The sequence below is a fragment of the Cyprinus carpio genome, chromosome B14, assembly GCF_018340385.1.
Source record: "Cyprinus carpio isolate SPL01 chromosome B14, ASM1834038v1, whole genome shotgun sequence".
NCBI classification, from domain to species: Eukaryota; Metazoa; Chordata; class Actinopteri; order Cypriniformes; family Cyprinidae; genus Cyprinus; species Cyprinus carpio.
Genome location: NC_056610.1, coordinates 3,420,056 through 3,447,574, shown reverse-complemented (window position 1 = coordinate 3,447,574; position 27,519 = coordinate 3,420,056). Strand labels below are relative to the sequence as shown.

The 27,519-nt window shown below is 37.4% G+C and overlaps 1 protein-coding gene across 13 annotated transcripts in view; it reads left to right on the top strand.

Annotated features, from left to right (window-relative positions):
• limch1b (LIM and calponin homology domains 1b) overlaps window positions 1-27,519 on the top strand; it is a 235,788-nt gene that overhangs the window by 136,813 nt on the left and 71,456 nt on the right. For 12 of the 13 annotated variants that reach the window (XR_006156392.1, XR_006156391.1, XM_042737758.1 and 9 more), the window contains 4 exons: window positions 8,243-8,495; window positions 22,638-22,673; window positions 23,333-23,459; window positions 23,547-23,701. Coding sequence is in view for 11 of the 13 variants with exons in the window: in XM_042737758.1 (XP_042593692.1) it covers window positions 8,243-8,495; window positions 22,638-22,673; window positions 23,333-23,459; window positions 23,547-23,701 (571 nt within the window). In the remaining 2 variants the exon portion in view is untranslated. The remainder of the gene's footprint in view (window positions 1-8,242; window positions 8,496-22,637; window positions 22,674-23,332; window positions 23,460-23,546; window positions 23,702-27,519) is intronic. The other variant, XM_042737756.1, reaches the window with a different exon arrangement.

Genomic DNA, 27,519 nt, shown 5'->3' with positions numbered 1-27,519 from the left:
CTTTAAAATGTGAAGTTTTATCACACAGCACAATGCCACAAATGTCGCAAGTTTTGAAAGAGCACACATTTTTGAGGAAATTGAGCAGAAAAATATAGACGTAACTTTTTTACAGGAAACTCATAGTAGTGTGGAGAATGAGGTTGACTGGATGAAGGAATTTAGTGGATTATCCATTCTAAGTCATTACTCAAATATAAGTGGTGGGGTGGCTGTTTTATTTAATAAAAAGTTTAAACCAACTTCGTATGATGTAGTTGAAGTTGTTTAAGGCAGACTGTTAAAAGTTAGAGCTTCTTATGAAAATCCAAAAGTGCTTATTGGCATTTTAATACGAGTCTTTTAAATGATAAATTATTTATTGAATCCTTTAAATTTTTTTGGAAATCCTTTAAAGACACGAAAACATCTTTTAAATCCTTACAGCAATGGTGGGATTATGGAAAGGTACAGATAAAGCAATTCACACAACAATATACTCCAAATGTTACAAAAGAATTTAATCGTTCTGTAGAATTTCGTGAAAACAATTAATAGATTTACAAATGTTGTATCAATCCTCGGGTGATAGTAATATTTTGGAAACTTGTTTTAGGAAAAAAGCTGAACTTAAAGAGCTATTAGAGTTTAAGGCACAAGGTGCTTTAGTTTGTGCTCATTTTTTAAACATTGATCAGATGGATGCACCTTCCAAGTATTTCTTTGGTCATGAGAAGAAAAATTGGCAGAAACGTTTAATTCATGTCATACGTTCTGAGGATGGCAATTTGTTATATAATCCCAGACAGATTCGTGAAGTAGCAATGAGTTTTTATCAATCCCTGTACAAAAGTGAACTTAAGCCGGAAAATAAAGGAAAATCTCCTTTTCTAGAGGATTTACCAAAGACCTCAGAGGAGTCCAGTGAAGAACTGGAATATAGCCTAACCCTGGGAGAGCTGTATAAGGCACTCCATGATATGGAGTCCGGGAAAGCTCCAGGTATAGATGGGCTTCCAGTGGACTTTCTGAAGGTTTTCTGGTCGGATTTAGGAGCTGACCTGCTAGAGGTATTCAGCGACAGTTTGCTGAAGGGTGGGCTACCGTTGAGTTGCTGAAGGGCAGTAGTTACTCTCCTTCCGAAAAAGGGGGATCTTTCGGAGATCAAGAACTGGAGGCCGGTATCACTTCTGTGCAGTGATTATAGATTACTTTCTAAAACTTTGGCTAAGAGAATGACTAAGGTAATGACACAGGTGATCCATTCAGATCAAACGTACTGTATACCTGGTAGGTCAATATTTGGCAATATTTCTTTAATTAGAGATGTTATACAGGTTTCCGAATTATTTAATATTAATTGTGGTCTGTTGTCTCTTGACCAAGAGAAAGCTTTTGATCGGGTTGAGCATGAATTTTTATGGAATATTTTAGAGGCTTTTGGTTTTAATGAAAATTTTCTAAACATGATTAAAATTCTTTATAGTGACATAGAGAGTATAATTAAGATTAATGGTGGCTTATGTGCTCCGTTCAAGGTCAGAAGAGGTATTAGACAAGGATGTCCGTTATCTGGAATGTTGTATTCTCTTGTCACTGAACCCCTTCTACAAAAAATCAGGAATAATTTAGATGGTTTCAAGATACCTTTATGTGAATTTGACTTTTGTTTATCAGCTTGTGCTGATGATCTCATAATAGTAATTAACAAACAAAGTGATATACATGTTTTATCTAGACTGATAGAGGATTTTGGAAAATGATCATCAGCAAAAGTCAACTGGAAAAAAAGTGAAGCATTTTTATTAGGAGATTGGAAGTAAGGGAAACCAAGTCTTCCTGAAGGTTTGTGCTGGAATAGGTGGGGTTTGAAATATTTAGGGGTTTTTTTGGGAGATGATAATTTATTACAAAATAATTGGGACGGTGTATTACAAAAAGTTAAAGGACGTTTAGATAAGTTTAGATAAATGGAAGTGGCTTCTACCCAACATTTCCTATAGGGGTAGAACGCTTATTGTAAATAATTTGGTTGCCTCTTTTTTTTATGGCACAGACTGGTTTGTATTGATCCTCCTGTGAATCTAATAGCCAAAATTCAAGCGGCTTTTGTTGATTTTTTTTGGGACAAACTTCACTGGATTCCACAGAGTATTTTATTTCTACCTAAGGAAGGAGGAGGCCAGGGTTTGATTCACTTACAGAACAGGATTGCTGCTTTCCGACTACATTTTTTACAAAGACTTCTTGATGGACCGATGAATGTGAGTTGGAGAGCAATCAGTTGTGCCCTACTTAAGACTGTTGGAAACTTCGGAATGGACAAATCTCTTTTCCTAATGGACCCTCAGTGTTTGGATCTCTCGAAATTGCCGTTTTTTTATCAACATCTTTTTAAGATCTGGAATCTTTTTCACATTCAAAGGACTGAAAATTTTCACTCAATTTTTTGGTTACTGAATGAACCCTTGATACTTAAAGGGATAGTTCACCCAAAAATGAAAATTATGTCATTAATGACTCACCCTCATGTCGTTCCAAACCCGTGAGACCTCCGTTCATCTTCGGAACACAGTATAAGATATTTTAGATTTAGTCCGAGAGCTTTCTGTCCCTCCATTGAGAATGTATGTACGGTATACTGCCCACGTCCAGAAAGGTAATAAAAACATCTTCAAAGTAGTCCATGTGACATCAGAGGGTCCGTTAGAATTTTTTGAAGCATCGAAAAATCCATTTTGGTCCAAAAATATCAAAAACTACGACTTTATTCAGCATTGACTTCTCTCCCGGGTCTGTTATGAGCGCGTTCACAACACTGCAGTTTAGTGATATCCGGTTCGCGAAGGAATCACTCGATGTAACCGGATCTTCTTGAACCAGTTCACCAAATCGAACTGAATCGCTTTGAAACGGTTCGCGTCAACAATAAGCATTAATCCACAAATGACTTAAGCTGTTAACTTTTTTAACATGGCTGACACTCCCTCTGAGTTCAAAGTAAACCAATATCCCGGAGTAATTCATTTACTCAAACAGTACACTGACTGAACTGCTGTGAAGAGAAAATTGAAGATGAACACCGAGCCGAGCCAGATAACGAACGAAACATTGACTCGTTCTCGAGTCAAGAACCGTTTCTGTCGGACGCGTCCGGTTCGAGAACCGAGGAGCTGATGATACTGCACATGCGTGATTCAGCGTGATTCAGACTGACACACACAGTGCGTCTGAACCGAACTGGTTCTTTTGGTGATTGATTCTGAACTGATTCTGTGCTAATGTTATGAGCGCGGGTATACCGAAGGCTTGAATCAAGGGCAATCATCGCCAATGAAGTCATTGCGTCGAGCGCAAAAGAACTGGTGAACCGTTTTCGGCAACCGGTTTATTGAATCAAACTGTTCGAAAGAACCCGGTTCGCGGAAAAGAACAGAACTTCCCATCACTACCGGTGATCCGAAAAGCGATGCAACCGGTTTTTGACTCGAGAACGAGTCAATGTTTCGTTCGTTATTCTGGCTCGGTCAGCAGTACAGTCAGTGTACTGTTTGAGTAAATGAATTACTCCGGGATATTGGTTTATTTGAACTCAGAGGGAGTGTCAGCCATGTTAAAAAAGTTAACAGCTTAAGTCATTTGTGGATTAATGCTTATTGTTGAGGCGAACCGTTTCAAACGATTCAGTTCGATTTGGTGAACTGGTTCAAGAAGATCCGGTTACATCGATTGATTCGTTCGCGAATCGGATATCACTAAACTGCAGTGTTGTGAAAGCGCTCCTAACAGACCCGGGAGAGAAGTCAATGCTGAATAAAGTCGTAGTTTTTGATATTTTTGGACCAAAATGGATTTTCAATGCTTCAAAAAATTCTAACGGACCCTCTGATGTCACATGGACTACTTTGAAGATGTTTTTATTACCTTTCTGGACGTGGACAGTATACCGTACATACATTCTCAATGGAGGGACAGAAAGCTCTCAGACTAAATCTAAAATATCTTATACTGTGTTCCGAAGATGAACGGAGGTCTTACGGGTTTGGAACGACATGAGGGTGAGTCATTAATGACATAATTTTCATTTTTGGGTGAACTATCCCTTTAATGCAAGATTAGATGTTTCTGCACCTATTTTCCTACCAGGATTTAGTAGGAGTTTACAAGACGCAGAAATGTATGTTTTAAAACATTTATTGTGTTTAACTGGGCCTGGTTTTCAGACTGTAGAAACTTTTACTGAAAAGCTTGGAATTGGATCTGTTCGCTCAGTTTCTCGTTATCTGAATAAATTAAAAGAAGTGTTTACGGATGAAGAAAAATTGATGTTGGAGGAATTCTCTTTAGGGACTAATATCCCTGACAGTGAAGATTTGTTTCCTTGTTTGTTAATTCAACCAAAATTTGAAGAGTGTTCGGGATGTTTTATTCAACAAAGGAAGTTTTTATCTGTTGATTTTTTTTCATGTGTTGGAAAAGAGCTGTATAAAATGTGTGTGCTCGTTCTAAACAAAAAAAAGTTGAATAATAGAGTTGATACCCCTTGGCGTGCTGTTTTAAAGTTGGGTGTTGAGGTAAGACCTGAATGGACAGTATTGTACAAGCCACCATTATCAAAAAGAACAGGGGATTTGCAGTGGAGAATCTTGCATGGAGCTGTTGCAGTGAATTCTTTTATTTCAGTTTTAGATCCGAAAAATAAATCAGGTTGTACTTTTTGTTTTTAGTGGAGAGTCTTTGTTTGATGTTTTGATGTGATGTATCAGACTTGGACCTTTGTTTGAGATGGTAGAAAAACTGTGTAATAAGTTTAAAGAGTGTTTTTATCCTGAGACTTTTATTTTTAGTTTTAAATATGATCAAAAAAAGCGAGTTGTTTTTCAATTGTTGAATTTTATTTTGGGACAAGTGAAGTTGGCAATATACATGAGTAGGAAAAACAAAATAGAGAAAAAAAAGCAATGATGATGTTATTTTTGTTTTTAAATCGTTACTTAAAGTAAGAATTTTGATTGATTTCAGATTTTACAAAGCTATGTGTGATCTTTGTACTTTTAAAATGAAATGGTGTAGTTGGGAAGGTCTGTGTAAAATTGATGATGATGATGAGTTATTTTTTTGTTTTTAAATGAATGTTTTTTTCTCAAACAAATTATGATGTGAATTTATAGAATAATGTGTGAAGTCAACAACAATCTCCTTCGTCTTCTCCACGTTCAGAGAGAGATTGTTGTCACTGCACCACCTGGCCAGGCGGCTCACCTCGCTCCTGTAGTTTGTCTCATCTCTGTTGCTAATGAGACCCACCACAGTCGTGTCATCCGCAAACTTAATGAAGAGGTTTGGAGTTGTGTGACGGTGTGCAGTCGTGTGTCAGCAGAGTGAAGAGGAGGGGGCTCAGCACACATCCTTGGGGGGCCCCAGTGTTCAGTGTGATGGTGCTGGATGTGTTGCTGCCGACACGTACTGCCTGAGGTCTTCCAGTCAGAAAGTCCAACAGCCAGTTGCACAGCGAAGTGTTGAGCCCCAGCTCGACCAGTTTGTGAATGAGCTGTTGAGGGATGATTGTGTTGAATGCTGAACTGAAGTCTATGAACAGCATTCTGTCTTTTTTCTCTAGATGTGTTTTCTCTAGATGTGTGAGTGCTGAGTGGAGGGTAGTTGAGATGGCATCATCGGTCGACCGGTTGGACCGATATGCAAACTGGAATGGGTCCAGGGAGGGGGGGAGGGCAGACTTGATGTGGTGCATGACTAGCCGTTCGAAGCACTTCATGAGGAACGGCAATATATTGGAACAACCTCCCACTGCAACTCTCCTCCCACTGCAACCTCCCACTGCAACTCTCCTCCTCTCCTCGAACGGCAATATATTGATATATTATGAGAATATATCAAGAGGTTAACGTTTTAATAAGATGTGTATAAAAACTTCCCTAATTTTATTAACAGAATGTACGCTATATAGCATTCATACTTCAGAATACTGTCTAACAGTTTTTTTTTTGTTGTTTTTTTTTTAAGTGTAAGCTGTGGTAAGTGTAAACACTTGCTTTGTTTGCTTGTGCTGCAGTACCCCAGAAGTGTTATTTTAGTATCACTGATATAAAACTGAATTCATTTTCATTTTTATATTTTCTGTTTTTATTTTAATTTTAGTAATTTTGAGTAATTTTTAACAAATGTGTTTTTCATTTATTTGTTAATTTAAAAATGTTAATTTAAAAATAAACGTTTTTATTAATTTTTATTATTTATTTATCTATTTAAATGATTTATTTTAGTATGTCAAATTAGACTAAATTAAAATGAGAAATTAAATGTTGCCTTGACAACAAGCTGAAAAAAAAGTTAAGTTTTAATATTTTATTTCAGTTAACCTTTATTTGCTTTCAAATAATGATTCTTTTTTTCTTTTTATGGTTTTAGTTTCTAGTTAACTATAATAACCTTCTAACGAACTTTATAATCATCATGTCCCATGAAAATAACACTAAGTTTATGCTTTAGACTTTTTTAGAGTCCATTGTTTAAAAATAAATAAATAAAACAGCATATATAATAATAAAGCTTTCTTTAGAGGGAAAATGGATGGACCTAACCCTCTGCTCTCCTGATACATTTACACTACCGGTCAAAAGTTTGGGATGAGAAATATTTTTAATGTTTTTTTTTTAAGTTTCTTATGCTCGTCAGTGCTACATTTATTTGATCAGAAATACAGGAAAAATATTTATATTGTGAAATATTATTATGATGTAAAATAATGTTTTTCTATTTTATTTTGCATTAAAATCTAATTTATTCCTGTGATGCAAAGCTGAATTTTCAGCATCATTACTTCAGTGTTCAGTGTCACATGATCCTTCAGAAATTATTCTAATATACTGATTTATTATGCTGGAAACTTTTTTTTTAAAACCTATGATACGTTTTTTCAGAATTCTTTGATGAATAAAAAGTTAAAAAGAAGAGCATTTATTTAAAATAGAAATCTTTTCTAACAATATACACTACCATTCAAAAGTTTGGGGTCAGTAAATTTATGAGTTTTCAGCTGTCACTTGAAAATTGTCAGGGATTCCGCATTTCGGATAGTGGTGGGAAGATCATTCCACCTGCTCTGCTATTAGACTGCATAAACACTAATTAGATGACCAACTGAGTAGTGTAAACTGCTGTACTTTCTTATATTGTCTCTTCTGCACTGGTGTGTTTAACCCTGAGCTAAAGAATGCTGTCAAACAGACAGGTTAACATGTGGAGAGCACCTTGCCTGGGAATGTGGCCACAGATGAAAGGTGAGGAGGAGAGTTGCAGTGGGAGGTTGTTCCAGGTTCTCCTGAAAACAGTTATTACTCTTAAAAATCAGTTTCATAAAGACTAGTTAATAGTCTATTCAAACCTCAGGTCCTAATTTTTTTTTTAGATCACTACTGTTAAATGGAGACACAGGCTAATGTGGGTTTAAATAGGTTTGTTTATAGCCTACTCTAGAGTGCTTGAGTTAATGGTTTGTATTCCTCCAATTCCCTACCTTCTGTATTCCTTCCTTGTCTAAAAATGTTCCCTGTAAAACTCCTGCATCTAATTTATTTACCACAGAAATCTACAGTTATACACTATATATTAGAATTTTAACCTTGCCTGTATTAGATAGCTAAAACTTCATTACAGACTAGATTTCTGGCATTTTCTGGTGAAAATGTGAGTTTCTTGTCTGTGCATAAGTGACACTTGACACTTTGGTTTGTGTGTGATTACCAGTGCGTTACACAAGTTTTTGTGATTTAATGGTTACTAGATATAATTCAGATCCTTCATTCAGTGTAAACCTTAGTGATGCACCGAAATACTTTTCTATTTTTATTTTTTTACATTTAACTTTCAACAATTAAATTAGGGTTATTGGTTAATGGAACTCTTTATGTTGTCCAGGATGTAATTTTCTCAGCTTGAACCAGTCTTAGTAAAGTTATTTGGCAATGACCTGCATCTTGGTAGTTCAGCTAATTTTCAGCTACAAATTTTAAATGTTTACCTATTGTAGCTTATCCACATTTTGTGCACAAAATAGACTCTGACACAGTCAAAACACTCTAAATAAATGTCACTGTTCTGGTCAATGATATTAACCATTCTATTTTAGCTGAAAGTCAAGCTGAAGTCATCTTATGCCAATACAGTTATAAAAACAATTATTATTAACATGTGCTAAGATGATTGTAACACCACTAATTAATTCACACTGATTCCACTGCAGGCCATGGCAGCGACTCAGAGTGTGACACCCCCCAGAGGAAGATGCCGGACGTGCGCAAGGATGACATGCTGGTCCGGCGAACTTCCTGCAGTGAACCCCGGAATGCCATTCCTTTCAACCAGTATCTGCCCAACAAGAGTAACCAGAGCTCATACATACCTGCACCAGTGCGATGCCCTTGCACAGACAGAGATGACAGCCGCAAAAGCTGGAGTAATGCAACCTCACCTGTTGGAGGAGAGAGACCTTTCAGGTAAATCTAATCTGAGTTGCTGGTATGTTGATATAGCAATTGTTTTTACCATCTGGTAATGTTGTTTAAATTCGGAGTACAGTGTATACAGTGACTTGCTACATAAATTAATATTCGGTCTGGGTTCCAAGATTTTTGAACTTTTCCAGCAGACATCTGTAAAGAGTAAAAGGGAAAACTGCTATGCTCAAGACATGATTACTTTTATGTAAGGAGGTCAAAGATCAGGCATTTGGTTAGATTCAAATTCCATTTCTGAGAACAGTTGATCTTGATTATTTCTATAAAAATCAGTTATGTCTCATGCAGTTATAACCCACTGTACCTGCAACAAAATCCTAACCTTCTGGGATTTAGAGTTATAAATAAATAAATAAATCTCTAAATAAATAAATATATTCTCTCCTGAAGCACGCACACTCCAGACACTATCACTGTTTGCCAAACTCCACAAAAACACTTTTACAGCACACATATCTATACCTGTGTCCTCATGAGTGGATGAAAACTTTATTTATAAGTGATTAGCAATATTTTGACAGTTTAAGGGATTACATGGTTTTGGTCATCTTCCTCGTCTTCTATTTTGCAGTTTTGATTTTGTAGTGCTGTGGTTTGTGAGGGGTGGTTTATTCAAACCAGATGTGAGCGTTAATTGTCTAAGATCTAGAGACTGCTCTGATCCAGAACAGCTATCAGACTGACACTATGAACACAGACAGGGACTTTCCAATATGAAATTAAAATGCTTATTTGCAGTACCTGAAAACATCATGCTAATGTTTCAAATGATAATCTCCTGTAATTGGATTCAGTGCAACTGTAGGTGTTTTTATTTATTGTTTGGAGTATTATGTTCAGAATTGTCTACTAACATGCTACTATTTCTGTAGTATTCAGTTCATATTGTTCAATACCAGTGAATATTGCTGATAACTGATAATTATTTATGACCCCCAAAATGATAAATGGGCAATATTAAATATAAAACAATTTTTGCTACAACATTACATTGTACAATAAAAAATAATTTCATTGTAATAACTGTTAAAGATTAGATTAAACAGTGTTAATAAATTATTATTATTATTTTTAAATCTAAATGTGAAAACAAGCAATTAATAAAATGGCAGATATGAGGACACACAATTGAATATCCAATGTGAAATTATGTTTCCAAAAATGAGCCGATAGAAATAAATGAAAAAATAAAAAAAATAGAGAATTGGTTGTCTGTATTCAGCACAAACAACCTTGTAGTGAATTCTGAACTCTGCCTCTATATATTGTCACCAGATGGAAAGCACACAGTGTAATTGTTTTTGTGTGTGTGTTGTTTTTGTCCCTCCTTTCTGTTGTATACTACTTTCCTTTCCATATCCCTTTCCTCTGTTGCATGTTCTTTTGTTTGACATGGTGTGCTGTTTTGTCTTGCTCATGTATGTTGTTTTTGTGGGTGTGTCACTGTTCTTGTGTGGTTTAGTGGGAGTGAAAACCTTTCTTTAGAATTGTCCTCTGTGGAAGCAGGAAGTGATGTTCACTATATAGAGTCACAACAAATAGATACTGACTCTAAACAGCAAAACTCTAGAGTGTCTCCTCAAAATGACTCTTCCCCTAAAGACCCCATTTCTATTAATACACAACTCAGTGATCCTCAGATTAGACTCCCCCTTCCCAACGGCCACCTCCATCCTTCTGTACAACCCCAACCTCTAGAGCAGAACCACTCAGACCACAAGAAGATGGAGGAGAAGGAAAAGGAGAGAGATGAATGGGACCTTTTCTTTGAAATTCTGCCAAACATCATGGATCCCATTCAGAGCAACTTGCAGATGTCACATACTGTAATAAGACTGCAGGAAATGATACCAGGTGCTGAGACTTCCCCTCCATCATGTCAACATACAAAACACTCAAAATCCCTCCTAGCGAACTTAGACAAAATACACTTACACAAATATGTAGCATTTTTTTTTTTTAAACATTCAGTCACATTATGGAAGTAAAATGTGATTTGAATTTTTTTATTTATTTATTTATTTTAAACTTGAATCATGTTCTTATAAAAAATACAGTAGTTGTTGTAACAATCTGGTGGGATCTTGTGTTCTTATGTTCATTTGACAAATTGACAACAAATACAGCTTCCCTTCCTTTCAGAAGCTTTCAAGAACAAAAGAACAAGTCTCGTATTGTTTTTGGATCAGCAGTGAGGAGCTGAGAGAAAAATACTGAGTTCATTTGCTCATATATTTGGAGATTTTCTGGGAAAGTCTGGAGGCTATTTTATAAAAAAAAATAGTTTTTCTCTGGTAAACTAGGGGTTGGGGGGCAAGTTGAATGGGGCAAGTTTAATAATCAACAGTTAAGGAGTTGAGCACAGAGGCCAAATGAGGAGCAAGCATGTCAAGAATGGCAGGGAGCATCAAGTCAACTGAAAAGAATAAATAAAAATAAAAATAAATAAATAAATAAAAATAAAGTCATTTGCTGTTGATTTTAAGCTTGTATTGTGAAATAATTGCATATTACTTTTGACCAGTTAGTGAAGCTGCTCCCAAATTAATATGGTGTGGTCAGCGTGGGGCGACAAGGACATACAAAGTTTGGTATCAGAATGCCAAGGCATTGCAGAAATAAATATATTTTGGCATCATAATTGACAATGAGTTTTACAAAAATGGTTAGAGATATCAAAAAGCTTTTAATAACTTTTTTGTGTGTGTGTGTCAGCACGGTCTGATGATGATCTGTGTGAAATTTGGTGAAGTTTGCACAAATGGTCTAGTATGAGAAAGTTTGAAAATTTTGATTTTTGACCTAAATAAAAATGGACAACAGGCAAAATGGTGGACTGTCGAAAAATATAAACCTCTGGATTCTTTAGGACCCAGGGAATACAAAGAACCAAATTCTGTAAGCTGTAAGCATATTTGTAAATTTTGTGGTATCTTATGATCATTAGGTGGTACAAGCCCAAATCTCCATAGGCTGCTTCATGGACTGGTGCACAAAACTCATGCATTTTGTAAAATGCAGCATTTTAATACAAAATTCAAAATGGTCGATGTCCAAAATCACCAAAATAGGAAAACTGTGTACCGTTCAATTTGGTATGCCATACAAAATCTAAAAAGAGACCAATCTTGTGAGAAGAGGCTTAGTTGATGAAAATTAGTCGCTTAATCACAGAAAGAAAAAAAATCCACAGGAAGTGGTGAAATCATGTAGTCCGTGATGGCAGAGGTGTCAAGTAACGAAGTACAAATACTTTGTTACCTTACTTAAGTAGAAATTTTAGGTATCTATACTTTACTGGAGTAATTATTTTTCAGCCGACTTTTTACTTCTACTCCTTACATTTTCACGCAATTATCTATACTTTCTACTCCTTACATTTTAAAAATAGGTTCGTTACTGCTATTTCATTTCGCCTTGTTTTCATTCTGGCTTGTCATCATTCAAAAAATAAAGTGAATTTGATTGTGGTTGGATGAGAAGTATAAACATATACCATTGCGACACCCTATTGGTTTGTACGCGATCCATCGCACCTGCACATGACACAAATCACATCACACTCCAGCAAGGACATAGCCAATGTTGGGTTCGTTTATCAAAAAATATATGTCTTAAAAGTTATTATTTCTCACTACTGGCTCATTTACCAAATGGGTGCTTTCTCTTCTTCCTCCGAAAATTAAGCTACTGTAGGTAGTTTGGTAGCGAGACGTTTGAATAAATTAGCGTTTGCGATTGACAATGTTGTGATAGTAGGCTATACCAACTTTGTAACTCGTTACCCATCCCCCCCCCCAAACACTGGACATAGCAGACCTATGTAGCGAATACAGGAAGCTATCAATCAAGAAGGTATTAGGATTATGAGTTAATTTTCATTTTTATTTTTTGATTAATCACTTGGATTAATCATTCATTTTGACAGCACTAATGTTTATTGTATATAGACAACCATACAAGGGTAATTGTTACTAAGCCTGCCCTGGGTACACCAGTTTTCTTGTCCATTGCCCTCGCAGATTCCTGCAGCTAAGCTTGGATGTACATTTACATTCCATTAAAGGTTATTGATGACATTTCTATTCTCTGAAGTTTGACTTTTTGCTCCATTACAATACTATTACAATAGTACAATACTCCATTACAATACTAGGCAACTAGTCATCATATCTCTAGTTCTTTAATGCTTTTGCATTGTACTAAAGTGCGTTCATTTTTCAATGGGCATATATGTGGCTGAAACAGGTAGCCTAGTGCATCCCAAATTTTTTAACATGAACATTTTAATAAAACATTATAGTCATTCTGGCCTATGGCCTTTAGAAAAATGTTTTTTCGAGAAGGTGGAGTAGTGCACAATAGAGCCCTGTGGCGCGACCTAAGCTTTTGTTCTTAATGGCATTTTTTCTCCTTACATTACTTTTACTTTTATACTTTAAGTAGTTTTGAAACCAGTACTTTTACACTTTTACTTGAGTAAAAAGCGTGAGTTGATACTTCAACTTCTACAAAAGTCTTTTTAAACCCTAGTATCTATACTTCTACTTGAGTAATGAATGTGAATACTTTTGACACCAGTGCGTGATGGACAGATCATTAAGAGCTGGTCTATGTAGGAATTACAGTACTGTACATCAGTCATGGCATCCAAACGTTGATTTTGATGATCGACCTCAAATGTGGCTTATTATCTGATACATGTAAGTAGCAGCAACATTACATAGCCACTCGATTTTTACATTAACCCAGAAAAATGTACACTATTTAAGTGTTTGTGCAGAGTGCGTAAGCTGAACAGTAGCGTGCTCACTGCATGACAGTCAACTTGGAGGCGCCTGTGCGATCAATTGCATTTAACTTAAAATAAGAGTAATACATCTTTCGAATATGTGAATGGTCTACTTCTATTTGTGTGCACTCACAATAACAACAAAATGTGATTTTGTAAAATAATGAAAGCAAAGAGGGTGTGCTTTTCTTCTATTTTGGCACACTCTTCGTCAAATTCGTTGATGCATAATACGAGAATGGTTTGGTCTATCAGAACTCTTTTAATGACTTTTTACCAGCAAGGTCTAATGGTGTATTCACACTAGGCGTTTTGAACCTTGCATGAGCACATTTGACCCCCAAAGCCTGGTTTGTTTGATTAGTGTGATCACTCCATACCGTGCTTGAGCGCAGTTCATTTAGCTATCCCTGGCTCACTTGGAAGAGGTGGGCCAGAGCATAGTTCAGTTAGGCTCGGGCACGTTACGCATGTAGTGTGAGTGCTGACCGCACTGGAGCACTGAACAGCTAGTGTTTTGTGTGTGCTACTGTAATAATTACAACCACAAACATATTCTATAACTACTACTACACAACACTTTTCAATAAATTTAATGAAATCAAGTTTATTTAGGTTTATGATGGGTCTGGTTCTCACATTATTAATGAACAGGAATTGTAGTTTGCGAGTACAGTTGCAAATTCTTTCATTAATGTCAGCTGCCTCCATAATAATTCTGTGATACATACAATTGAAAATCACTGCACGGCATAAATTATATATAAAAAAAATATATATATTTAAATTATAGCTTAAACATCAGTGCAATCCTGGACTGTTGGTTACACTAGTGGCTTAGATAGAGATAGAAATAGAGACTCCAGATTTGCTATGGTTAATATTTATACTGTCCTCTATCTGTGTGCCAAATTTAATAACCTTCCTAGAAGCGGTTCTCAGGGTTGCCAATAGGAAGAAAGCAGACATATTTTTGATTGTCTTTGGTAACTTTACCTTATTTGTAAACAATACTTCTTAATTAATCTAAGAATGCACTTTCTTAAAATTCATACATACAGTATATAAAGATAGATACGAGAATTCAAATGGAATTTAATATTAATATCTGAATATTAACCCAGCAACTGTACCTTTCATAAAGCTGATGAATGACAACATTGTGTTCACAGTGGCCATTGTATGCTTAACATGCATAACACCATACAACCACACAAATTCATGAACACACTGAACACAGGTGGGGGAAATGCTCTAAATGCCATTCTGAGTACTTTCCAACTGTGTGTATGAAAATAGTCTCTCTCACAGGCACACCAGGAACAGGCAACCCACCCAGAGGAAGACAGGGAATATGCAGATTTCCTGTGTTTAACCATGAACTGGGCTGAACTGAGCTTGGTGCTGTCAGAAATAAGTTACATAGCAGTCCTATATGAGGTGGACAAAATAACACAAACACAGTATGACAGAGGTGGTTAACTTTGAGATAATTAAGTTAATAAAGTTAGAGGTTATTAAAAAAAGAAGTATTAAACTTAATTGAGGAACTTAATGACTGTTGTTGAGAACTTTTTTTTGGTCACTGTAAGAGTTCAGACACTTGGCTGGTCATGAACCATTGCACACGTCATGTGTCAGTTATACTGATGATTGTGTCGAAGCAGTTGGTATATGGCAGGACTGTACTGCACAGTGAGCTGGCAGCAATTGCATGAAGTTTCATCCTAAACTTGAGAGCTTTCAATGTTGCTGCAATAGCTATGTATATAAAAGGAAAGAAAATAAAAAGTCTCTCACATGATACGAGCCACAACCATATGAGCATCAACAATTTCCATGTGATTTTTCCCAATGGGACAAATGTTTCCAATGAACATTCAACAAACAGCATCGCAAAGTTGTGTGTTTGGAACTGTACTACTACTTAATACGTCCTTTATATCACAATATTGTTATATGGTAATTTCTGTTATTTTTTCCATCCTCTGTATATTCTTTGCAGGTTACACAGAAACAATCAAAATTATTAATATTGCATGATGGAAATAAGTTTATGCTGCATAATGAAATAGGTGTTTGATTACTCTGATATGACTTGTACGGTGAATTGGAAGGGACATGCTCAGTTCACTTAGTTTTGTCATGGCCATAGCATACAATTTAGTGTGAACATTATAGTAAGTTGAGGCCACACCATATTAATTCAAAGGAACATCCTTATATTGTGGCCATGCTTTGTGAAGTTTAGGCCTCAAGATCATATGTTGTGGGAACAACATTCTTTTCTCATGGCTGTGAGTTTAATGCAAACAAACCTGCGTAACCATAGCAGCATGGGCTTATCAGAAAAGGATATTGTTAATAAATTAGCATTTTCTTTTGAATTAAGAAAAAAAGTGTTGAATTAAGAAATGATTTTATTAGCATACTGTATATTCTATTCTATTATGTTTATATACAACATTCAAATTTATATATTTATTAGCATACTGTATATTCTATTATTTGTTTATAGACAACATTCAAATGAAGTTTTTCAATATACGTCAAAAGAATATGTAGAACATAATATAATACTTACATAATATAAAGTATTGATAGTCTTTAAAATCTTAGATACAATGGTAATACTTTAAGGTTCTGTGTTACCATTAGTTAACATAAACTAACAAGCATTTATTAATCTTAGTTAATCTTGGTTACAACATTTACTAATACATTATTCAAAAGTTGTATCTAATAATGTTATTTGATGGACCTTAGCTAAAATGAATGTAACGGTGAACAGCTGTATTTTTATTAACTAATGTTAACAAAGATGAATTAATACTATAACAAATAAAGGCCTTCAGAAGCAAAGTGATGCATTTGTGTAAAAAGCTTTCGCTAAATGTCATGCACACGTCCATGAGAGAGTGGCATTCCAGCGGATGATGAAGGTGCAGTAGCGTGAACTATGCTGAGAATTTGCTAGTCTCATAAATTTTGTTTACAGCAAAGGAAAACCTGTCTCCTCTTGGCTTATATTGAAATCCTCCAACATTTATCTTTACAAATCCTTTGTTCTGTATTTATAATTTGTGACTGGTGTTGTAATTTGCTCTCTCCTGTGCACTTCCGTGTTTGTCACCGCATTCGCCTATGGAAAGTCATCTGCTGGAACGCCACTCTCCTGTGAATGCGTGTAAGACAGTTAGCGGAAGTTTTACAAATAAATACTTTTCTTACAAAAAAGCATCTCTTCGCTTCAGAAGATCTTTATTAACTTTTTATGATGGATGAATGCATTTTTTAAGGCTTCAAAATCCTGACCCCATTCACTGCCATTATAAAGCTTGGAAGAGCCAGGATTTTTTTTTTTTTTTTTATATATATATATATAACTCAGATTGTATTCATCTGAAAGAAGAAAGTCATACACCTAGGATGGCTTGAGGGTGATCATGGGGTAATATTCATTTCTGGGTGAACTATCCCTTTAAGTATGTCAGACAAGTGTGCTTGTGTTTATATTCTTAAGAAGATACTTACATGGTAACCTGAAATGAATTCAGAATGGTGCCAATTTAAACAGCATTGCACAATGTTAAGGTAATGGAGATGAGCTTGTTGACAGAACCCGTGCAATCATTATGAAAGCAAGAGATTAGCTGGAATTGCAGGTGAACGTCTGGGTAAAAGATACAGGCAGTCATGACTGTCTGCTGTGTCGATGTGGTTTTTTTGTTGACATCATGCAGGCTGGCATTCAATGCTTCCAGTGCTCGCTGACATATGGTATTAAGTATGAGGGTCAGCAGGTCTGGTTATCAGTTAATGTCCGTTTGTGTAAGAGTCACAAAATAGCATCATTTTCTTGTAGAGTTGTACTGTAGATTAACTCCATTGGATCACTCTCATATCTGGAGGTTTTACTCCTGTGAACTTGCACTTAACACATGAACTGTAAACCAGATGCAGATGTTTTTTGGAAAAAGTCTCATGTTCATCAAAGCTGTTTTATTTGATGAAAAAAATACAGTGAAAACAGGAATATTGTGAAATGTGATAACACTAAATAAAATGTCAGTTCTGTGAAGGCAAAGCTGAATTTTCATCAGTCATTACTCCAGTCTTTAGTGTCACTTGATCCATCAGAAATCATTCTAATGTGCTGCTTGATATTTTTGTGGAACTGTGATGCAGTTTTTTTTCCCCCCAAGATTATTTGATGAATAGAAAAGAACAGCATTTATTTAAAATATAAATAATCTGTACCATGTCTTTACAAAAACATTAAAAATAAATAAAATTATAACTTTTTGAATCTTTTTATGCATTCTTGCTGAATTTTCAAAAAAAAAAAAAGGTCTTAGTGAGTGTACCCTGTATTTAAATGGCATGCATTTTATATATATTTTTTTTTCTTGGGAACTTCTTTTGAAGTTCTGCTGAAAAACAAAACAAAACAAAAAACAAACAAACCAAAAAAAAAAAAAAAAAACGCACACACACAAAATAAGCCATTGAAAGGTTAAAGAAGAAGATGCCTTTAGGGAAAAATAACATTTATCTCTTGTTGCATCTGGTAAGGACATGGTGTTATGACAACCAAAAGCTGTTTTCTTATATTTTTGGTGTGTTTTTGTCCTTTTAAAACCACACCCAAAGCCCAAAGTAGCCTATACTTGTCCGTGTTTCACTCTGTTTTGGATCTTGCATACAGTTGAAAAGGTTGGGAAAAAATGTGCTAAACGTTTTCTATTCAGAGATGTATAAAGACTCGAAGCTTATCTCCGACATTATTCCTTGACAAATAGTTACAGTCCAACTTAAACTCTTGTATGTTTTTTTTTTTTTTTTTTTTTTCAGTGGAATCTCTTAGCTCTAGTTTCTAGTCTCTTCTGCTGTATGGATTTACAGCAAACTCAAGCCATATTTACATTTATGAGAGATACTCTGGGCTTTATAATTGGTTTGTTTTTTGGGTGGCCTGTATTTTCAGTGTCTGTTTGTTTCTTGTGGTGAGACCGCAGACCACACTTTCACTGACACGCATCTCAACAATTTTAAGAGCTGAGTTGGGGTTTTAGTATTGGCCAGCTCTCTCTTTTATGTTTTCCTTCCCGTTGTTCTTTTCCCTATTCTTTATGAGGCCTTATGACATTTTGATAAGTGCAATAAGTGATGAATTTGAGTCTCTGGGTTAGACATACCCCATAGTAAAATGTTTTGATAAAAAAAAAAAAAATTGTTACATGGCTGTTCTCTTATGCCCTCTTCTGTTTATAAATGTGTATTTTACATTTATATGATCCCTTTACAAGGTACACAGAAAGTTAGCCAACTTAACACATATGGTGGATTGTATGGTAAATGCTACAATCCATAGATAATGTTTAAAAAATGCTTTGACACCTTATCAATATTCTTCCATAATAAGAGATTATTTTATTTTATTTTTTATTTTTATTTTTTCAGCCATTAACCCACAGACACTTTTGGGATGTTACTGTGACAGGTGGCAACAAAGACATCAGCCAACAAAAAAAAAAAATGCATTATTTTGTTATTTTATTTATTTAGATTAAAACAAATAATAAAATAATATGTTTGTGTGTAATATTACATAACCATTTGTTAAAAGTATGTTAAAAGTATGCAGAAATATAGCTATATGTAATATCTACTAACATTTATAATTTTTTCATGAAATAATGTACTCAATATTGAAAATGAGTAGCATCATAAAAATGTAACATATCAAGTTTTAGAGTGGTCAGACCCACCACTTAACGTTTTTTACCAACTTGAACCAGTTAAGTATTACCACAGACTTCAGTTGAACCTGAGGACAAAATGTGAAATAATTTTGCCACCTATTTTATTTTATATATATATATATATATATATATATATATGTATATATATATATATATATATATATAACAAACATATAATAAAAAATGACCAATAATTATATTAAAAAACGAATGTACTCGGTTACTAACGTTACCTTGGTTCCCTTTCAGTCGCTCACTCTCGACGTCACGTCGGTGACTGATGAATTGGGATCTCGCTTAGAGAGACCAGTCTACTTTGAGTGTACACAAAACGAGCCAATGCACATGCGATTATTGCATCCAGCTGCCGCTGATCACAGCATGAGCATAAAAAGGCATCAGGTGCAACTCATACCAGCTTTTTGCTTCGGAGTCGAGCGACAACATCGTTCTGCTCCTACCAAACTACTTTGTGGTTCAATTTGCCCGGTATATGCGCCACTCTCACCGAGTGCAGGTTGAGTTGAGCCCATTCCAGAATGCGCTCTACCAGAATGAAGAGGCGCTTCGAGGAGAGGCCTCCTTGGCGATTTATGTAGGACACCACCGACATGTTGTCCAATTGGATTAGCAGATGGTGCCCCTTTAGGACTGGCAGGAAGAACTGACAGGTCCGACACACTGCTAGCATTTCCAGGCAGTTGATGTGGAAGCCTTTATCTGCCTTTCAACCAGTGGCTGAAAGTCAGTATGCCCTCACACAGCGCCCCCCAACCTGCATTGGAGGCATCTGTCGTGTCAATTTTTCTCCTGCAAACCATTCCCATGGCCAGGCCTGTTCCATCCAGCGAGAGTTCTTCCAGGGGGTCAGGGCTGTTATACAGGCCTGATTCACCCTGATATGCATGGTGTCGAAGCCCATGGTTTGGCTGTGGCAATGAGGCCCAGCATCCTCTGAAACGTTCTGAGAGAGCAAGTGGTACCGATCTCAGAGGAGGCCGCCAGTCTCCGTATAGCCAGAGCCCGTTCCGGCACGACTACAGCTCTCATTTGAGCTGGGGAACAATGTGCTCTTGGTGAAATTGACCCTGAGTCCCAGGCGCTCTAGGTAGCTGAGGTGGTATCACTGCTCCGGGTGTGTGTTCACGGTGTGTTCACTTCTCACTGCTGTATGTGTGCACTTGGATGGGTTAAATGCAGAGCACCAATTCCGAGTATGGGTTACCATACTTGGCAAATGTCACAACTTTTTTTTCACTTTCACTTTCAGGTGCCTGTGTGATACTAATTCTGCCTCCGACTGGGCCAGAATGAGCCAGTCGTTGAGGTATTCCCATCTGTCTCAGAGGGGAGAGAGCCGCGTCCATGCATGTAAAAGTGCGGGGGACCAGAGACAGCCCGGAGGGAAGGACCATGAATTGATAAGCTTCTCCCTCGAAGGCGAATCTCAAGAATTTAAAGAATCACCTTTGACGGGGGGCTATCTGTATGTGAAAGTATGCATCCTTCAGGTCCAGAGAAAAGAACCAGTCCACTGAGAGAATCTGCGTAAGGATCTGTTTCAGCGTAGTCATCCTGAATGATCTTTTCATTAGGGCGTGATTCAGGAGTCTGAGATAGAGGATGGGACGGAGGCCACCATCCTTTTTGGGGACGAAGAAGTAACGGCTGTAGAAGCCCGGCTTGCTCTTAGCTGGAGGAACCATTTCTTTTGACCTTTTTAAATCCGTCGACCGCCATTCTAAAGAGGCCCTTGGGGCAGGCGCCCCGGCAGGAACCATTCATACAGACTGTTGCGCTTGGGCTTCTCTGGTGGAGACCACTCTAAACCCAGCTCTTTGACCGTTTTCGAGAGGATACGGAAAAGCTCAGCATCCATCCCTTCTTTGGTGGCGTTGAGCATGGATGACGGCAAGGGGATGGTGTCGGTCACCGAGCCCAAAAGCTCCTCTGTGTCCGAGGTTGTCAATGACATGTTGCATCAGGCAGTTCGTTCTCACTTCCCCCAAACGAGACCAGATTGCTTGTGCTGGCAGAGGGACGCTGGTCAGACTGGGAGAAGAGAATGAGATAACTCTCTCTCTGGGGCGAGGGTGAGGCACGCGGGGATGGTGAGCTCGCTCACAGTCCTCTACACGCTGTTTTTTCCTCACAGGTCCCTGGGAGGAAGAAAACAGGAGGGCGCGTGGGGCGGAATCGCTCTATGAAAAGAAAGCAATCCACGAGCGAAGATAGGTGAGACTGAAGTTCTCGCAGTGAGAGCAATCAGTTCCCATGAGGATTTCCCCAAGCAGGAAAAGCATTCCATGTGGCTGTCATCGGCATGCAGGGGAGACCTGCATGAACCGCAGTAACGGCGCGGCATTTGCAACAACGGCAAGCTCTTTTAGTAAGCTCTTTTAGAATCGCTGGATGGCGGCAGGGGAAATGGACCGGAACTGCTCTGTCGCTGAGGTGGCGGAGAAGCAGGCCAGCCGAGCTGAGAGGTCCCAATTCCAGCTGCGAAGGCATGTCAACAGCGAGCAGGCTTCGGATCAGCGTAGAGTGCAGTAATGGCTGAAGGAGAAGAAATCTGAGAATCCTGTGGCGAGCACCCGCTTATATAGCCAGATGTCCCCACCCATTTTGGCGGGCTCTGGCAGGCTTTGTTGCCAAAGGCTCGTGCAGCTCTGCTGCCGGGCTATTGGTCCATTTTTTATACACTGCACAAACCAAAGGCTTCAGTTCAGGAGAAAAAAGGCTTTTTCCCATAACGTCTTAAGCAGACACAGTACGAGTGTAGTATTGACAGGGAACAATGATTAATTATGGCCCAGTCAGTAAATCTTTTTTTAAACTGGCCTCACTCAGTTCTTGGAGTTGTTATTTTATTTGTTGTTGTATGTGCTTGTTTAAAAGTTTAAATGTTTGACTAACTTAAGACTGTCTAAATGTATGTGTGTGTGTGTGTGTGTGTACTTGTTTATGCTATATTTTGGGGACATTTGGATAGTAAAACCGTAAAATTTTGACATTGTGAGGGAAAAAAATATTAAAAATAGTAATTGATGTTTATCTGAAAGTATAACAATGCAAACAGATATTCTGTAAGGGTTAGGTTAAGGGTTGGGTTAGGGGATAGAAAATATTGTTTGGTCAGTATAAAAGTAAAAGAAGTCTATGGAAAATCCCCACAATTCAACGAAACAAACGTATGTTTGTCTGTGTGTGTGTGTGTGTGTGTGTGTGTGTGTGTGTGTGTGTGTGTGCGTGTGTGTGTGTGTGTGCGTGCATGCTTGTGTAGTCTCTGTGACATATGCCCTTTACTATAAAAGTCTTTATTAGCACTTTAAAAGTGAACGTGTAAGTAGATTTGTTGACATTTTGTCTAATTTATTTTTGTGTGTGTGTGTCTGTTTTGGAATTGGATGTAGTTTGCAATACTTTTCATATTCTGTGAAATGGAACATAATGCAATGCCAGGTTGGTCATCAATTAGGCTTTTTAAATTGATCATTTATTTATTTAATTAAAATAATGTTGGTCATCAGTGTCCATGTGGTCTTTTGTCTTTCCATTTTATAGATTTAGCCGCTCATCTAGTGTGTTTGATGATCCAGAGTAAGTCTCTTTGTGCTGTAAAAAAAAAATAATATTAAAAATTAAAAAATGCTTGTGGGGGTGACCTTTTTTTCTCAACAGCCTAATTTCTGCATGCGCCAAGCTATGCATTCATCGCTTTGTTATGGTACTCTAACAATTAATTTTTGTGATGTGAAAAAAACTGAAATGTGGCGGTATTTCTTGTTTAGTGGGAAACTAATACAATGTAACCACTTATCCACAAATGGTATTTAAAAAGGTAAAGATACACAAACTTTTGATATTTATGTTTGCTAAAGCACTTGCATCTGAAAGTTGAAGATATACTTGTATTTGTACATACAATTTAAGAAATTAAAACTAAACAGTATATTCTTATGTAATGACAATGTGTTTATTTTACCCTTTGTTAGATAATATACATTTTGTGGTTGTTTCAAAGTGTCTTCCAGCATATGCATTGTCGATATAACAACACACTTTGGCCTTCTTTCTTTGGATGCATGGCTTATAGGCAGCACAACCTACCTATTTATAAAAGCTCACTTTTACTCACTGGCCGTGCTTTTTAACTGGTTGCTTGATAATAATTGCAATTGCCATTCAAAGCTGACTGCTAGTTGACTAAATTTGATAAATTACCAGTAATTGAATGATCTTAAATCTCTCTGTAACAGGAGTGTAAGCATGATTGACATGAGAAGTGAGGAAGAGACTATGTTGCTGCCCCATAGTCAAGTTCGACATGAGCTCATGCACAACCAGTACAACAAGCTGAAAGAGGAAGAAGACCATTGGCAGGATGTAAGTGTATTTCACGACTAGTACTGTTTCCTGTTAGCTCCAACATATGGATTAGAATGTGTCTGTAATTTTATGTTTGGGTTTCAGGACTTGGCCAAATGGAAGAGTCGCAGAAGGAGTGTGTCTCAGGATCTGATCAAGAAAGAAGAGGAGAGAAAGATGATGGAGAGACTGTTGAGTGGAGATGGAGGATCACAGAGAAAGAAAAGTATCAAGACGTACAGAGAAATAGTGGAGGAGAAGTATGTCTGCCATTTCCACCTACCGTTTCAACTTTTTTTATTACACTTTTTGTTGGAGCCCAACAGTACAGGTGTCACTGGGTCAAACAAAATCACATAAACAAAAATTCTTATTACTGAATGTCAGTACAATAGTAATTCAGCCATAATCACAACATTTCAGGCCTATCAGTAGCATTACTGTCAGTGATGTTACTGTAAGTGCTGTTATTGTCAGTGGCAGTCACTGTCAAGTGGTGTTTCATTAATTGGTTTTACTTCAAATGGTTTTTACTGTGAATGCAGTTGATGTAAGTGGTGTTTTTTTTTTTTTTTCTAGTGACATTACTGCCAGTGTTCTTACTGCTAGTGATGTTAATATTATTTCTAATGTAGACGAATGGGGTAGATTATTGTGGAGATTATTGTGCCCCATTGGTCACTCAGTGTTTGTCCAAGGTATCTCTAAATACAATCAAAGATAGATACCTTGGAGTGACTCTAATCTTCCTTATAAGACACTGTATGAGTGGAGGAATTCATTCAGTTTATTGCTAAGCAGAGAATCCAGAGGTTTATGTTAGGTTTATGTTTTGATTTGAAAACTTTTCCCAAAGAGAAACTCATCAAACCTCTCTTATGCCCATATGCAGGCCAGTGCCCCTTTTCTATTTGAGCATATTGCTGCTCCGTGTTACTCTATGTTAGCTCTTAAGGCATAATCCATAGGTTTCCATATTTTGTTTTGTTGCATCTGAAGGAGAACAGCCTCCAAACCATATGAGGCATCAACAAAAAACGTTTAATGTCACTGCTATTACATGGTTCCTTTCTTCCGCCACCTTGTCTGGGTCTGCCCTCACCCCTGATGCCACAATTGTTTGTACTAGAAACTTGCATGGCTTTAAGTTCTCTGGCACCATGCCGGATCGCTGGCGTGCTGTGTTTGACTGTGGGAAAAAAAAAAAGTCATACTACATTTTAAAGAACTCTCATTTAACAGTGAGGGTGACCCTGACCTTCTGAAGTGCCCTATGTGGTCCCCCTGTTGAGCATGTTGTCCATCTGACAAAACGCCTTACAGTCCCTCAAGAATCTTTGACAGGTGCTTTTGGAAGTGCATAGACAGTTATAACAGTAGTAATCAAGTTAAGAAGATGGTGAGTATTCTTTTGAAGGCATTATCTGCCAGAAGCCTGCTTTGGAGTGGAGTTCAGAAAACACTTTGGCTCTGACAAGCTGTCCTAAAGTTTTTATCACAGAAGGAAGAGGATGTGATTTCACTCAGGGAGATTCTCGCCTTGCCCATATGTTTTAACAACACCAACAATGGGTGCACATAATTTAGTTGGCTTTTTCACCTTTGTAATAACCCCATGCTGTTCCATTTGCTTTAATTCTTCCTTCACCTGTGGCACAAGAGGGAGTGAAATATGCCTGGGCACTTACTTTTATTCAAGTCAAGTCACCTTTATTTATATAGTGCTTTTAACAATACAGATTTTGTCAAAGCACTTTGCAGTATTGAATATGAAAATAGTGTGTCAATAATGCAAAATGACTATTTTCAGTTGCTCAAAATCTCAATTTTCAGTTAAAGGCAGTTCATCATTGAATTCAGTGATGTCCTCATCCAGCTCAGTTCAGTTTAAATAGTATCTGTTCAATCAAGTTGACGATAACGCTGGATATTAAGTGTCCCCAACTAAGCAAGCCAGAGGTGACAGTAGCAATGAACCAGAACTCCATCAGTGACAGAATGGAGAAAAAACCTTGGGAGAAACCAAGCTCAGTCGGGGGTCAGTTCTTCTCTGGCCAGATGAAACCAGCAGTTCAATTCCAGGCTGCAGCAAAGTCACATTGTGCAGAGGTCTCATCTGGTTCATGTGGTCTTATCCTGGTGGCTGTCTAGGAGACAAGGTCTTTACTGGGGATCTATCTCTGGGGTGCATCTAGTTGCCCTGGTCTCCGGTGACATTCAGTGCTGTTGAGGTCATCTCTAGGTGCTGATCCACCATCTGGATAAGTACTGGATCCGGGTGACTGCAGTGACCATCTGATCTGGATACAGACTGGATCTTGTTCCTATGGTGACGTAGGTCGGGTGTTACTGGAAGTGTTCCCAGTTCCGGTTGTCCTAATTAATGCAGCCTAAAAATTCTTTAACGGATTTGAATTTTAGAAATGTATTTGTGTGTTATGGGTAAGCCAGGTTAAAGAGATGGGTCTTTAATCTAGATTTAAACTGACAGAGTGTGTCTGCCTCCCGAACAATGTTAGGTTGGTTATTCCAGAGTTTTGGTGCTATATAGGAATAGGATCTGCTGCCCGTAGTTGATTTTGTAATTCTAGGTATTATCAAATTGCCAGAGTTTTGAGAATGCAGCGGACGTGGAGGACTATAATGCAATAAGAGCTCATTAAAATACTGAGGTGCTAAACCACTCAGGGCTTTATAAGTAATAAGCAAGATTTTAAAATTTATACGATATTTAATAGGGAGTCAGTGCAGTGTTGACAGAACCAGGCTAATATGGTCATACTTCCTAGTTCTAGTAAGAACTCTAGCTGCTGCCTTTTGGACCAGCTGGAGTTTGGTTATTAAGCATGCAGAACAACCACCCAATAAAGCATTATAATAATCTAACCTTGAAGTCATGAACGCATGAATTAACGTTTCTACATTTAACATTGAGAGCATAGGTCGTGATTTAGATATATTTTTGAGATTGAAAAATGCTGTTTTACAAATGCTAGAAAAGTGGCTTTCTAAGGACAGAGTGCTATCAAATAGCACACCTAGATTCCTAACTGATGACAAAGAATCGACAGAGCAGCCATCGAGTCTTAGTGTTTTAGGTTATTACATGCAGAGGTTTTAGGTCCGATAATTAACACCTCTGTTTTTTCTTTTCATAATTTAGCAGTACTCGTCATCCAGTTTTTTTTTTTTATATTGACTATGCCTTCCGTTAGTTTTTCAAATTGGTATGATTCGGCGGGCCGCAAAGTTATATAGAGCTGAGTGTCATCAGCATAACAGTGAATGCTAATAGTCAAGTCAAGTCACCTTTATTTATATAGCGCTTTATACAAAACAGATTGTGTCTGATGAACTGAGTAATATTTGTTGGGATGAGAGTGTGTCAATAATGCAATAATTTTATGCAATCATTTGCAATCAAGTCAACGATGTCACTGTAAATAAAGTGTCCACAACTAAGCAAGCCAGAGGCAACAGCGGCAAGAAACCAAAACTCCATCGGTGACAGAATGGAGAAAAAATCTTGGGAGAAACCAGGCTCAGTCGAGGGGCCAGTTCTCCTCTGGCCAGACGAAACCAGCAGTTCAATTCCAGGCTGCATCAAAGTCAGATTGTGCAGAAGAATCATCTGTTTCCTGTGGTCTGTCCCAGTGGTCGTCTGAGACAAGGTCTTTACAGGGGATCTGTATCTGGGGCTCATCTAGTTGTCCTGGTCTACGCTGTCTTTTAGGGCTGTAGAGGTCCTTTCTAGGTGATCCACCATTTGGGCTGGATACGTACTGGATCCGGGTGACTGCAGTGACCATCTGATCTGGATACAGACTGGATCTGGTGGCTACGGTGACCTTGGAATCAGAGAGAAAGAGACTAATATTAGCTTAGATGCCATTCTTCTAACGATGTAGCAAGTACATCGGGTGTTATGGGAAGTGTTCCCGGTTCTGCTTTACCTAATTAATGCAGCCTAAAAATCCTTTAACGGATTTGGATATTAGAAGCGTATTAGTGTGTTATGTGAGAGCCAGGTTAAAGAGATAGGTCTTTAGATCTAGATTTAAACTGCAAGAGTGTGTCT